This window comes from Odontesthes bonariensis, chromosome 18, assembly GCF_027942865.1.
Source record: "Odontesthes bonariensis isolate fOdoBon6 chromosome 18, fOdoBon6.hap1, whole genome shotgun sequence".
NCBI classification, from domain to species: Eukaryota; Metazoa; Chordata; class Actinopteri; order Atheriniformes; family Atherinopsidae; genus Odontesthes; species Odontesthes bonariensis.
In genome coordinates this window covers 18166043-18181138 of record NC_134523.1, presented here as the reverse complement: position 1 = coordinate 18181138, position 15096 = coordinate 18166043, and the positions used below count along the sequence as shown (strand labels likewise).

Here is a 15096-nt window from a genome sequence, read left to right as displayed (position 1 = left end):
TCCCAGTCTATTCTGCTTTCTGTCGGACTTCCTTCTTCCAAAAAAACTGACAGAAATCATTAGAGGGTGAGACGCTCAGAGAGAGAAAACTGAGCTGGTGAAGCGTCAGGCGGAGGGAGAAATCCATCTAATTCAGAAGATCCCTCTTTGTTGCGCTGTAATGGGATGTTCCAGCCTAGCGCCTGAGCGTTTTCTTAGTCCGGGCTGTCGCTTTAAGACAGCGATAGCTTTGTGTCTCATTAATTCAATGTACAGCGACGCGTTAGTGGAGAAACCTTATTAGACTACCAGCCGCGCAGACCGAGAGGAGAGGCGAGGAGAGGAGGGACACTGAACACCCCGGGCGCCTTGATTGGATCTCAAAGCAAAACACTTGAAGTTGTTTATCTTTTTTAAAGATGAAGACATCCTGGGTGAAGATGGGCTGTGCACGTTTGGATTAAAAGTCTGAATCATCGACGGGAGGGCTTTCCACCAGCAGCTGGGTGTAAATTAAAAAAAAAAAACAAGAAAACATCCGATCGAGGTGGACAGAAGATCGGGAGGCATGTCGTCTGAAAAACACGGTGAGGCATTTTAATTGTGCAATTGAGACGTTTCACCCGCGAGACGTTTTCTGCCAGTCAGCTGCATTTTTGTCGAGCTGCTCGCTTGTGAACATCTCCATCCGCTGCTTCTGTGGGAGGATGCGCCGCTGTGTGGGTGCAGGTTGACGGGGAGAAAAATCACCGCAGGGCCTCCTATGTGTCATTACACAGTTAGAAGTGACATTATCGGACTTTTTGTCATTTAATTTGTGTCTCAAGTTTGGAAATTAGTGAATATTTCATCGTTTCTCAGCCAAAAAGCAAAAAACATCTGCCTCAGAATAACTGGTAGCTCTGGGTTACATTTGGTGGACTCGCAGTTTTCTCCTTAAATGTGTCTCATTATCACCATTACGCACGGGCCTACGTACATTTCTCCTGACTATTTGATGTGGGTGTCCAATTGCGCGTGCCCTGCGTCTTTATAACAAAGAGAAAAAAATCTGCCAAGCTCTGTTCCAGGATTTTTACTCCTGGAGCTCATACTGAGCTGCAGTGAGCTGCAGTTTTGCAATAAATTGATGGAAATCACGTCGAGCTGATACTGTTGCAGGAGCTGTGAGGAGCACACAGGCTGAGGTCTGTGCTGCAAACGTGACCGCTGTCTGATCAGATCTGTGGGGCGAAAAACAACACACACCGATGCTGATAACACAGCAGAACTCCTCCATGGAGGAACCACACAAGCACAGTTTAAATGTGTAGGGATGTTACTGTAAAACACAACCAAATGCCCCATAAACCTGTCCTTTATGACGTGTTTGTCACGGGTAGAGAAGGTTGAAGTTTATGATGCTGCTCCAGCTCTTCACAGCTGGGCAGATTTGATTTGATTCTGAAAATTGACTAAGCAACAGTCACATTGACGTCTTTAGTTTCACCTGAGATTTTCCAGCTGCCACTTAAAAAGTGTGTGTGAGTGCTTCTTACACACAGCAGCTGTCGTGTGGGTGCAGTTATCCTGTAAAAATCTGCAGTAAAAAAACTACAGATATTTTGTAATGAATCCCACAAAATCATCTGAAGAGACAAAAGAGCAACTAAACTATTAATGTGCAGAAGAAGATAAATATTCCACCTTAAAGAAGAGTTTTATCTAATTTTATCTTGTGTGAAGTTGACACTAAATAAAACCTCAATAAGAGTATTTCTATAACAGCTCCATTTAAATAGATTAAACTATCCTGTTCTATCTGAACCTGTAACTATCCTGAGTTTTTAAAAGAAAATATACATATGGATTGATATTTGCTGTATGATAAAATTATGAAATCTTGTGAAAAACATAGAGTACACCCTTGTTTTATTCTAAGGTTTCACTAACAGGGCATAACTGAAAAACATCTAGTCCTGATTAGGTCTTAAAATTAGGTCAATATAACAACAGATTACATGTAAAACGTTCTTATTATATGTAACAACAACCTCAGTCAAAATGCAGAAGCAGTCGGTGAAAAGCTAAGCACACTTTTACTGCGTAAAATATGAATTTAGAGGGTAAGTAGCAGCCGGGTCCTGCTAATCAATGTGTGAGCACCTACATAAAAGCAGAAGTTTGGGCAGTTTGCTGGTCTGGAGCATTCAGGTGCGTGTTAACACAATGCCAAGGAGGAAAGACATCAGCAATGATCTCAGAGAAGCAACTGTTGCTGCCCATCAATCTGGGAAGGGTTATGAAGCCATTTCCAAACTATTTGGATTCCATCTTTCTACTGAAAGAAAGATTATTCACAAGTGGAAAACATTCAAGACAGGTGTCAGTCTTCCCAGGAGTGGAGGTCCCAGCAAGTTCACCCCAAGGTCAAAAACCCAAGGAGCTACATCTCAGACTCTACAGGCCTCAGTTAGCATGTTATATGTTCATGATGGTACAATTAGAAAAAGAGACTAACGTGATTTTTCTGATAACATCATGACCTTTTAAAGGCGTCCTTTCTTCCTGTGCTCGCTCCCTTACCCTTCTGCCTGTTTCTGGTCCACTTCCTGCTTTGGGTTGGTGACCGTTACGTAAAGCTGGTCCCCGAGCACAAGTCATCATCACTCAGATGCTCAGCTCTTCTTCTGTCCCGTCAAATCTCCCTCCGCTCTCTCCTCCAACATCCATCTCAGTTTTTCTTCTTTCCCTTCCTCATGTCCCTGTCACAGCGTGTTACCTCAGTCCCCTCCCTGCTGCGAAGACACGACACCCTATCTGTCATTTTCAGTGTTTGATGAACACAAAGGAGGCTGAAGTGTGAGCGCAAAAAGCAGATGCATGATCAGGATGAGGCTCTCCGCGGCTTAAATGCCACATTTCTAACTGATAATAAATATGGCTGAGATGGGAGAACAAGAGAGCTTTTCTTCTTCATCTTGTTTCTTAGGAGTGAAAATGTCAGTCACTGTCATCATTAGCACACAGACTGAGCAGGTTGGAAAATATCAGGCTCCGTTGATGTTTGAAGTCTTCCTGAGGAGCTGTGGTCTGGGTAATTGTGGTCCGCCTCAGAAGTGAGATAAGACATATTACATTCAACATGAAGACGTGAGTGTAGCAATGTTTGAGTTCGATAACATGCCCTCACGCTTACATCTTTTTTTTCTTTTATTATTCATCCTCTGATAACTCTCCTACTTGCTTTTCCGTCTTCCTCCTCCTCCTCCTCCTCCTCTCTCAGGGCTCGATGACTCTGGCCGTCAGACCATGCAGCCTCCTCCGTACCTACCAGGTCCGCAGGATCCCAACGTGCCCACTGCACCCGGCACCCAGCCCAGCTACCCTCCTCCACCTCCTCCCCCGGGCTCTGAGGGATATCTCCAAGAAACTCAGTTTCACTGTGGCCAAATGGGGCCTCCTGGGGCTCCGCACGGCTACACCGTCCAGACCCGAGCCCCCGGAAGCACCATGCAACACCCCCCTGTGGGATACATCCACCCGGCCTACCCCCTGCAGCTGCAGCCCTGCACGGCTTACGTACCCGTCTACCCCATGACATCGGTGAGTCAGAGATGGGACCGCTTTTAAAGATCTCACAAATCATCGTGCAGAAAGTAAATCTCTCCTATTCTTTCCAACTCATGTTGTCTTTCACATAGACCTTGATTTTGTTTTTTGGATGCATGTTTGTTGCTTATTGTGGGGAAAATACCAACAGTGTGGTCTTTGTCTCTGTGGGTTATGTTCAGTTTTATTTTCAGAGGAAAGCTCCCTTGAATAAATCAGTTCATCCTTCATTTGCCTGCTCAGTGACACCTACTGTTGCATTCATTAACTGGTGGTTTCACTGGTAATAATTAGTAACACTTGCAGGGAAAAAAAATACAAACTATTAAACTGCGTTCCCTTTGTTTTCAGCCCAGTTTTACACTGTAAAAAGAGTTTGGAGCTGTAGTTGAATCTCATTTCATTTTCTGGTTGCAGTGCACTTTTACAATTTTGAAAATTACACTTTGTCCGTTTGGATAAATTTAATTAATTTGCCTGTTACCCTCTGAACCAATTTGTTTAAGTTGGTTCCTTTTCAGTGAACTTTCTAATCTTTACATACGTTCAGTTAGCATGTTGTAACGTATCATACTTCTATTCAGGAGTCTTGACACGGTAGCTGAGAGAGTCAGAATTTTAGATTCGAATCAGTTTTTATGACTTAAGAAGAGAAAAAGAGAGACTTTTTATTTCATGAATTAATTACAAATACAGCGTGTAGTCTTTTGGCAAACACAAGCAGCAACCACCAGGGCTGAAAATGTACCCAGAAATTTGCAGTTCCCAAAGGGACGTAGCTTTTGTTTTAGTTTAAACATGGAACACGATTCAGCTCCCACCTGTTTATAAAAATGGACGTAGCTACCATTACACCAGCCACCTGTTTGTTAGATACACATTCAAAGCCACAAGTTTTGCATTTGTTTTTTACCACCTTGGATACTTTAGAGTCAGAAGTGACTATATTTGGAGGTGCTGATTTCTTAGCGATGGTGCATCTTTATATCACGCCAATAATATGTTAAGATATTAAGTGGTGAGATAATTGTACTGTGGTCCTGAAACTCTGTAGAATCCCACTTCTTCCTCCCCTTCTTGTCAAAGCACTTTGGAAAAAATACATAAACATAAACATGTGGGATGAACTGAAATCATCCTCAAAGCTTATATGATCTATTGAGTGCATTAAAGATGAAAACTATTAATAAAAAAACTTAACACCAGTGTCTGTTAGTCCAACTACAAGAACAATAGACAGCTAGAAAGAACCAAAATCCCAGTCAAAAAATGAATGTGCTCCACCAGTGAATACCTGTAAAATAACTGTCCCAAATCAAAACATTAAGCCAGTCATTACATTTACATCCAGTTCCAAGTTGAGCTACTGTTGTCAGGACTGTTGTCGGACCATTTAATTGGACAGTTGTCCTTGTCTCAGTGTACAAGCACATAAGGGGGAATTGATTTATTGACTGAAATGTGTCCAACTCTGCTTTGACAGATGGTGATATACCCTTTTTCACCTCGTCAGTATTGGGCTTTTTCCAAACTATCTGTTACATCATAGACTAAAATGATTGAAAAACATTTTAACTCACAGCAAATCCGTGGCACATCGAGTGGTGAGTTCAACATCTTTTCAGGCTTGTACATTTCATATGTCATATATGCTTTAAATGAAATGCATATGTACTCCATTATCTGCGGTTGTTTAACAGACTCCGAAATATTTGATTTAATACAATTTCAGTCAGACTAGCATGTTTACAGTTAAGTCATTCACGCTCCAATTGCCAATCTTTAAGATGTAACAAGTGCATAGTTATTATGAACGTATATGCAGAAGGACCACCACCACATTAATCAGAGAGACTCAATTAGCTGCACCATAACAACTTGAGTGTATTGATTGATTTCATGAGAAATGTTGATGATTTTCAAATGGGAGTCTGCCAGAGCCAGCATCCATCAGTTGTTTTGCACTGTAAGGCACTTCTGCATGGGTTTACCTTTAAGGTCAGCAACTGTCCTTCTTTTTAAGAACCTAAAGGGGGATTAGTATGTTTGAACTTATTCATTTAAATTATGTCTGCTTTGAGTGACAACGAGGGTTTTCACTGAGACCCATTGGACAGTCCTCACGGGTTCTCAGTCAGATCCACATCACATTACACGTCCTCTCTCCTTTGAAAAACTAAGGATGGAAACGGTCAAATGACTAAAAAAAAAAATTCTACAAATCAACTGCTTATGTAATGGTGACTACAGCCATCTTTTATAAATACTCAGAAGACATAGCTGGAATACAGGGTCATTTATATTGAGAACAAAGAATTGAATATGATATTCAGTACATGATATTTTCCTACCTAAACATTTAGCCTGACTGATAAAAGTGTCTCAGAAAGTAGACTTAATTTCACAAAGGGATTATACCAATTTAAAACTAATTAAAACATTAAAGTGAAGCCGTTTGGTTGCTTTTGTGGCTTTGGAACCAACCTTTATATTTTAAACCAAAACAACAGATTTGGGATGGGTCCTTTGTTTAAACCACATAAAAATGTGTAGCCTGCGATCACTGTTAGGTGCTAGTTTAATAATTCTTTATTTTTGCACAATACACTTCTTTGTATACAAAACCAGTCACACTTGACCAAAAATGAACATTACAATTGTAAACATGAAAATATTCAAGCAAATTTACCCTACATCATGTATCATTGGAGGTTTTAGCATGTTATGATAAGGTTTAAACATGCACTGACGGAGACTAACAGAGTGAACACAATTTTTACAGGAATTGGGAAAAGAAACAATTCTGAGCACATTTAGAGAAGCTTAAAGCAGCATGTACACTGATGCCTCCTCTAAAGTCTCTCAGCTGATAATAATTACAGTCAGAAGATGTGAACATTAAGTGCAAGAGGCAGGCGTGTCTCCACTTTGCAGGTGGTTTGTAATCATTCGAAGTCCACTTAGCTTTGAAGGCTTATCTTCAGGGGTTCTGCATTGTGATTAAGTCATCTCTGATGTCTCGCCTGACTTAAACGACCACCAGACTGTAAAACTTAATCTAAATCAATCAGACAGATGGCTGACAAATAAGGAAATAAGATGGTTTTTTTTCCCCTTTGCTCCCTCTTCAGCACCAGTAATCCCAGCGGGCTCTACAGCTCTTCATCTCCGCTCATTCCACCATGTTGCTGTTGCTTCTAAGAGGAAATTTTTTGCAAGCTTTAGTTTAAAAAAAAGCGTGTTTCTCTTTCCCCTCCTCTCTGTCCCACTCAGGCTCATCCTTACATGCCAGCCAGAGGAACTCACCCCGGGATCCCACCTGGCCAGATTCACCCCATGCAAATGCCGCCCAGCATCACCCTGATGGACCGTCGACCGCCACACGACTACCTTCCCATCGCCGTGCTCACCACCGTCTGCTGCTTCTGGCCAACAGGCATCATTGCAATCATCAAAGCCGTGCAGGTTAATGCTTTTTCATGGTATCTTTTCTATTTGTGGGGTTTTTATATCATGATTTTACTATTGCCAAGAACTTTGTATGAACTTCCACTTTAGAAGTTATTTAGTTTGCTGCCTCCCTTCTTTAGGACACTGAAAATTCCCAGGATACAGAGCAGGGAAACCCTGTCCATCCCACTTTATTTAGCAACCTTAAGGTCTTTGGTAAAGCTAAATCTAATCTCAATAATTCTCAATACTTTCTAACTTCCATGGCCTCTCTCTGGTCTAAAACCCAGCCATTCCATAAACCTTTTAGATATATTCTTCTAGAAATGTGCATTCATTTCCTCGTATAGCTGGGTGATGTGATTTTTGGTAATCGTTATTCACACTGAAATAAATTGTGAATATTTGATGAGACTTTTTTTGCCAGGGAATTAACGCACAGCAATTATGTGTATTGCTTTGACTCCAATAATGCAATGCTCGCGTTTATTATGAATGAACGTGACACTCTTTTGTCAGCGTTTTTCTTCAAATTTTGAAGTTTTGCAAGATTAGAACTGATTGATGAGGCAGAATCAGAAAATCCATTCACAGTTTAGCAAAAAGAACTCCTGACAATCATTTGAGGTGATTGATGCACATTATGACAGATGGAAGCAGTTCTTTTCTGATAAAGTTCAGACATAACAACCTTTTAACTCATGATTGATCACATGACCACACAGCTGTTTTGTCCTCCAGAGAACTTTACGTTATGAAGCAGATGGATTCTTGCAAGATTCTCAGTTTCACATTCACAAAACCATCTGTTCAACAGATACAATACTATCTGACAAGAAAGAGTTATTACAACGTAGACAAGAAGCGTGGCTTTAGCTAGCTCTCCTTATTCAGTAACAGTACAGTACAGCTTTTGATGATACCACGTAGCTTAATTTGTTTGCTCCAAATGATTTAACGGAAATGTTCCTAATGCTCGTTTTCTTTTCTGCCGCATTGAAAATGTTCCTTTACACTCACAGCAAGAGTTAAGTTTGAACACAGCTACCCATTCGTAGGTTTGTCCAAACTTTTAACTGGTGCTGTTTATGGAAACTGGCAGTAAAAACACTCACACTACTGAGCTTGATGGGTAAATAAAACAGAGCCATTAGCTGCAATGCTTTTAAATGATGCAAAATCATACAGCTGGTCAGAAGCAGAGGGAAACTGTGCTAGGAAGTGGATCAGACTGGAAGAGAATATTCTTCTTGCTCTTGCTGCTCTGTCGTCCACAGTATCTTAGCACAGTTTGCTCTGCCCTGTTTCACGCACAGGTTAAGCTGAACATGATGTTAGGCCTGTCAAGGCTCAGTGTGGAGGCTCTCACGCTTCACAGTGCCTGTTGTTTATGTGTGTGTTGGCAGACTGTGCTGACCGGTATTCACTCTACAGACCACATTACGTAACTGCACCATTGTCAGTGCAACGGGACAGAATGGATTTTGTCCTCTGGGCCTACTCAGCTGTCTGTGAGTTAAGCTGAGCTGACAAGGCATGGGTGCACTGGTCTGAGCTGTATATGCTGTTGCAGTGTGTCAGCGCTGCGTGCAGTGGCCTCTTTGTGCACAAGCAGCCTGTGCTGCAGTGAAATCGATCCATACATGGTGTTGCAGGCCCCATGCTGCTCCCACTCACGTGTTTTCTTATTATGCAACATGTATTTTAATTTCTCCTCTCTTCTATAACTCAGGTCCGCACGGCAATAGCCAGAGGGGACATGGTGACCGCGGAAATAGCCTCCCGCGAGGCACGAAACTTCTCCTTCATCAGCTTGGCTGTTGGCATCGCCTCGATCGTGCTGTGCACCATCCTCACCGTGGTAGTCATCATAGCCTCACAACATCATGACGACGACTGGGAGCCGTAACTCCTCCTTAACCTCCTGATGGGAAATCACAGTGTTTATATATTAGCTACCCAACTCATCTCAATCATTCGGCAGAGGAAGTAGGAAACTGCACCGTTTCCACTTGCTGGACCTCTCTGTAAAGCTCCAAACAAAGCTCCAACCTAACCTGCCTCATCATACCATCAAACACTCACCAACAACCAAAAACAACTAATCACAGTTGATGCTTGAATACAAAATATCAAGCAATTGTCTATTGGGGTCAATATTGCTGTTTGCACAGCGACTAATTGATATTTACACTCAGATATGAGCCGCAGGAAGGAAATAAGGCTCCTTGCATTAACAATTCATTTGAGTCTTATTCATTTATGAATTACGGCCTTCACTGGTGTAGTCAGGTGAAAGAATAGGCCGCTGTGTGTTTCAGTTTAAGATATTTCAACTTCAACAACAACAACAAAAAGAGCGAAAGATCCTCATGAGACACCACATTTAAAAAGTTTTATTTAGCATAGTTAAATGCACATTTTAGTCCTACTAGTAGACATGCGTTCTCGTCTTTGAAACTTGATATGCGCTATGTTGAAAGTGTTGATATGCAGAGTTGTATCTTTGAGGCTGATTTGAGTTACATGGACTGATCGATATACATTAATAACACACCAATTGGACACTGGACTGTCAAGCGGGATGTTACAAAAACCGAGTTTTATTTCAGACTGGTGGGTTGTGTGTTGCATACACATTTTAACTGGGTGAGATGACACATATTTTATGAATTCTACCTTTGTTGATTTATTTATGATATTTTATTTATTAATTTATTCAATCAACCTTGCACTGACTTTGTCTGCTGTATTTTCTAGTGACCTGTTGCAGCTATCTGACACTCCAAATTGGCTTTAAATTGGTATCTTATAATGATGAAGTTGCACTTTGTAGTAACAAGTTAAAATGATGCAACCGCTTACATTTCTAGGGCCTGATTGTGCATGATAAATGTAGACTAATGAGCTTTTAGTGCAAAAGTAGCTTTTCAACCAGCTGTCGGTGGGAGCATTTCCTAAAATTTCTGAGTTTGTGCTGCAGTCTTTTATAAAATGTCAAACAAGCTACGGTGAAAATAAGAAAAACAGACTACTTAGATGATAAGTATTTAAATATTAGGTCTGGAGATATTCTTTTTTCAAGTATTTCAAAACTGTATTACTGCCTTTTTCTGTTGCACATCCCTAATTACTCCTAGACACTTTTAATAGTGCAACATTATATGTATCAGGCAACATGATAACCCTGCATGTCATCCTCAGTCTGTTTCCGTTGTCTTAAATATTAAGGCTAGATGTGCGTGTCTGGTTTCCATAGCGTAGCTCTGAACAGCAGATGCGCCGTTGTCTCTAAAAGGTAACATGGCTGTAAAGTTACAGTATGAACAATAACGTTTCAGGGGTTATGAGACTAATGTTTCCAGAGGGAGAGAGAATTTTAATGCCTATACTGCATTGTAGCACTTTCCACTCTATGAAAACATTATCCACTTGCTGATCCCCCAACTCTCCCACTTTGTCCATTTCCTGTCCCCATGAAATATTGGACCTAATAACATATCTCTTCTGCTCCCCCCTTTTCTCTGTTAGTCCTTTTGATGAAGATATTTTTAAGAGGTTATAAAAAGATATTTAATTTTTGACATTTATGTTTGATAACAGTGAACAATAACAGAGACTAAGTTTATGCCGATGTTTAAGAACAATACTTTGATTATTACAAATGTATTATTGTCTATACATTGAAACACATCTGGGCCTACATTTATCATCAGAGACGGGGAGTTACCCTGAAACTTTTTTTTTTTTTAAACCAAAAAAATGTTAATTCTCCTACAAAATCTGTTGTGAATTTCCTTCGAAAGTACATTTTCTTCATGTAAAATATTTCAATACTCATGATTACTAACAGTAACCTATATGACTGAAAAACTAAGAACCTGTGTTACTTTGCTGCTATCATCCAGGATCAACAAAGCACCTTAAAATCTAATATATTGGATCATTTTTGAGCTTCAAGAATTTGAATAGATTTTATTCTTAAAGCAATAGCTTGATGGGAACACTTTATCAAATATGTTCCTACATGTGTCACAACCTGGAAATGGAATTTGTGATTACATCACGGGAAACAATGCACATGAAATCCTTGACATCGTTAATCAGTTGATGAATGGCTTAATTCTGCAGTTTGACATAACTAGCATTACGGAGCATCCCACCGAAGCTCACAAATTAGGAATGTACCACAATGTGGGGAATTCAAATGGATAAATATCGTACAGCTAAAATTAGCAAACACAAAAAAATCAACTTTCATGGCATACACCTGACAACAAATGCATCACAATACTCCGGGTTCAGAAAATTTTCATTAATTAACTCAGAACCACATTGCTACGCACTAAAATGTTCAACCACTTGCTCAGTTGTTGGTCCGACTTGAGTAGTAGTTTGTGTGAGGGACTTTATTCAAAAAACATGGTTACAGCCTGGAGATGCTAGTTTAGCTAAACTTAGCTTAGCGTAAAGACTGGAAACTGGGGGTGGGGGGGCTGCTAGCTTCATTCTGTCAAACTGTGACAAAAATCAGCCAATTAGCACCTTTAGGATTCATTTTTACACTTTGAAATGAAAAACAAGAGGAATAATGGCAATCAGTGAGCTTTTAAGGAGATGGTAGATGTTTTTATTGTATATGGATGGAACCAGGTTCGTTGTTCTTGCTGTTGCTAAGCTAATTGCTAATTGCTGCAGCTACATCTTTACATGAGAGTTGTATTGATTTAAACTCTTCTACAGCAAGAAAGCCAAAAAAGTGTATCTCTGAAAATATCAAACCTAGGAATTGCTTGTTGAAGTTGGTGAACAGGTGTGAAAGTTCATCCTTACTCGTAATACCCACTTGTCCTGATAAATGCAGGCCCTGTTATTACATACACAGTGATTTACAGTGTTAAAGTGTAAATGAAGCACAGTGCTGTTTAGTATTAATATTGTACAGAAGGCTCTGGCAGTGTGTGTATATCTAGTAAATATTGAGACATCTGTCACGTGACACCTAGGCTGCATCTCCCTGCATACTTTCTGATAAATGCAGCTGTTTGCTCTACAGCTGGGAAATGATTCCTAATTTATTTTCAGTATTTTGATTTTGTTCTTCAGCTTGTAGATGCAATGGGTTGCTTGTTGAAAGAGCCAAAATCTACCTGTGTACATGTGGGGTTTTATTATTCTCATTATGTTCTTGGATGTATTGCATATGCATTGGTTCTGACTTCAGTTGTTTGGGTAATGAATAAAAGAGTAATTCTGGATTATGAACGACACGTTGGTGAAGGTGTAATCTCTTTTCCTCATCTGTTCTTCACCTCTCCATCCTCTCAGACTCTGTGGCATCTCCTTCTTGCCTCATCACTAAGATGCTATTTATAGTTGCCCTGGTTTTCTTCCTCGCCTCTCTTTTTCGCTCTCTGTCAGAACATGATCCACAAACGCTCGTGTCTGATCACAAGAGATCTTGTGGGTATTTGCACAGCAGCTGTTGATTTTTCTGCACCTCAGAAAAATCACGACCCTCTCTTGAACCATGCCACAACATAGCTGCCATAGACGAATAAAATCAACCCACAACACAAATGTCTAATAAAAGTGGTGATCCATTGATATTTCCTCTAATTTTACTATGAACATGACAGTAGTGATGGACGGTTAGTGGAATATCTCAAATCTTTGGATGGATCTCATTTAAATTTGGCACGGACAGTCATGTTCGTAATGGGATAATCATGAATCTGTTGTCTAATAACAGTGAGTTAACAAAAGATGCTGCCGAAAGAGGAGTTGCAGAAACTCCAAACTGAAATCTAACGAGTAACAAAACTCAAGAGAAACAGGATGAGCTGACTGTCTGACAGTGGGAACTGAGATAACACATAACAAACTGTCAAAAACGAGAAAATGATGACGATGCGCTGGCACTGAATAGTGAGATCAAGGCGCATATACAGTATACAGGGATGGTTTATAAGGTGCAGGGGACAGATAGCAACACGGTGATCAAGAGACAAGAAGCAGCCGAGGACATCTGGGGATAGTGACAGGTAACAGCAGGGAAAACCACCCTGAGAAACTGACTAGAACAAAGACTAAAACCTCAACAGAATCCACAAGAACTTGGGTGGATACCAACGAAATATGAAGTTGAACTAAGACAAAGAACATCAGCAAATCAAGGATGACCCAACAAAACCAGAGGATAAGAGAACTAAGACACCAAAAGAAAAGTCAAAAACTCATAGACACCAACACTCATCAGGTCAAGTAGATACGATTCTGGCTTCTGATCACATCCTACTTGCTAACTTGATTACATTTTATTGAGTAGCTAATGCACGATTAATATTACACATACAAAAAAAACTACAAACATTATTTGTTGTGATCATGTTAGCATGATGATTACTCATATGTGAAAAGATGAATATGTCTTATAGTTCCTTTTCCCTGATTGTGTACACACATCATTTTATAAAGATAAAACATCCATTACTCGTAATTGGACATTGTTCTAAGATATTTTGCCACTGTGTATCTGTTGTTATGAGCTGTAACTGGTTTGATTAGGCGGAGTCTCCCACAATCACCTTATTCACAAAAGTTGTTTATTTTGGTCTCACAATTTTTGAGCTGTCACAGATTGAATATGAGTTTTGAGGCAGAAAAATTCAAACGAGCTTAAGGTGAAAAAAAACCAAAACTGCTTAACTTGATTTTTTTAGCCACCTGAAGGAAGCAGTTTTGGACACAGTACAAACATATTCTAACCTCTTAAGCATTCATATTATTCAGAAAAAAACCTTTTTATTAACTACCATACTGACACTTGGTCAGGAACCCACTGCATCCAGTTTGAATGCACATGGTACCCCCAAAATATCACTTTTGTAAGTTCAGGGTTTCCCACGCTGTTTAACATAACAGTACTGGGACAGGTCACAATTGTAACATGGTAATTACCAGCAAATCTTTCAATATCAATACACTGCTTTTATCTTTAAATGCATTTTATTCCATAACTATGATATTTTTGTAACTCCAGCCAAGAACTTTTAATGTATAACAATGTAGTTTCGGGGTAAAGGAAAGTGAAAATGAAGACTAGAAGTAAAAATAAAGTCTGAATGAAAAGGAAGTAAAAATGTGCAGTGTCAAGGCTTTACTCAAACACAAGTCCCACGCTTAGGAGTTGGATAAGTGTCCCCTAACTGGCAATAAGCAGCTGTTTCCTGTTCATTGGAAGGTGATGGTAACACGTTGCTCCAATTCTTAAAAGTGACACAAACGGCTCTTGGCTGAGTTTCAGAATATAACAGGTTGGGAAAAACACTTTGTTGTTGTTAATGACAAGCATTGGAGATTACTTAAATTATAAGTTAGACTTTCAGGTTGTTTTTGTTGTTTTAATAAGTGACACTCAAATATTCAGTAACTTTTTAAATCAATCTCGGCTCTCTAACAGCAGAACACTTTTCATTACTTTAGTTTCCTTTTATTGTCTCTGTCAAGTCAAGATTTAAGTGTTACTCTCCACTCTGAAGACCAAATATGAACGCTTTTGGCACCGAAAAGTAAAAAAAAATGCTGAAGTCAAGGCGGCTACGTTCATTTCCTATATGAAGAATACATCTTTTATGTATCGTCATGAGACCATACATCAGACATCAGCCTTTTTACAGACTACAGCTGATAAACAAGAGTCTTCACTTCCTGTGGAATCAACAGGGCTCAGACCAGTGTGGATGGACCAGTTTTGAGGTGTCGTTTAAACCAGTTTGAGTTATTTCTTCTGATCTGCTGGACTTGGGCCAAATGGAGCCAAGCCATTTTTTTCACCTGAGTATCTGTTGTACTCTGTTGGAGCTGTGAGGAAACACAAGAGAGGAATTGTTGAAAGGTACTCAAAGCAAGTATAGACCTTTCATCATCCTAAAACTTTATGTTTGTAGTTTTATAGCTGCCTCTTTCTTGCTATATTTTCCATGCCTGTGATTAAAAATGATGACCCACTTTGAGTTCAACATTATGTCTGAAAGTGCTATAAAAAGCAAAATTTTCCCATTATCTATTATTAGA

At 39.8% G+C, this 15096-nt stretch overlaps 1 protein-coding gene across 2 annotated transcripts; it reads left to right on the top strand.

The window, feature by feature from the left end:
- Positions 1–79: 79 nt before the first annotated feature.
- Positions 80–12288, top strand: prrt1 (proline-rich transmembrane protein 1). 2 transcript variants are annotated; one of them, XM_075449002.1, is made up of 5 exons: positions 80–566; positions 2951–3111; positions 3245–3564; positions 6844–7035; positions 8753–12288. In XM_075449002.1, exons 3-5 carry the CDS (start codon positions 3271–3273, stop codon positions 8927–8929), a joined length of 663 nt encoding a protein of 220 aa, XP_075305117.1. In that variant the 5' UTR covers positions 80–566; positions 2951–3111; positions 3245–3270; the 3' UTR covers positions 8930–12288. The 2 variants fall into 2 exon arrangements, with proteins under 2 accessions (XP_075305117.1, XP_075305116.1); XM_075449001.1 differs by lacking the exon at positions 2951–3111 and having other exon boundaries at positions 81–566.
- Positions 12289–15096: the final 2808 nt, after the last annotated feature.

What these genes read in the sequence shown, in the direction of transcription:
- prrt1 (XM_075449001.1), top strand. An exon ending in CCGTCTACCCCATGACATCG is followed by an intron (nt 3,565 to 6,843) that starts GTGAGTCAGAGA and finishes TGTCCCACTCAG; the next exon opens with GCTCATCCTTACATGCCAGC. An exon ending in CAATCATCAAAGCCGTGCAG is followed by an intron (nt 7,036 to 8,752) that starts GTTAATGCTTTT and finishes TCTATAACTCAG; the next exon opens with GTCCGCACGGCAATAGCCAG.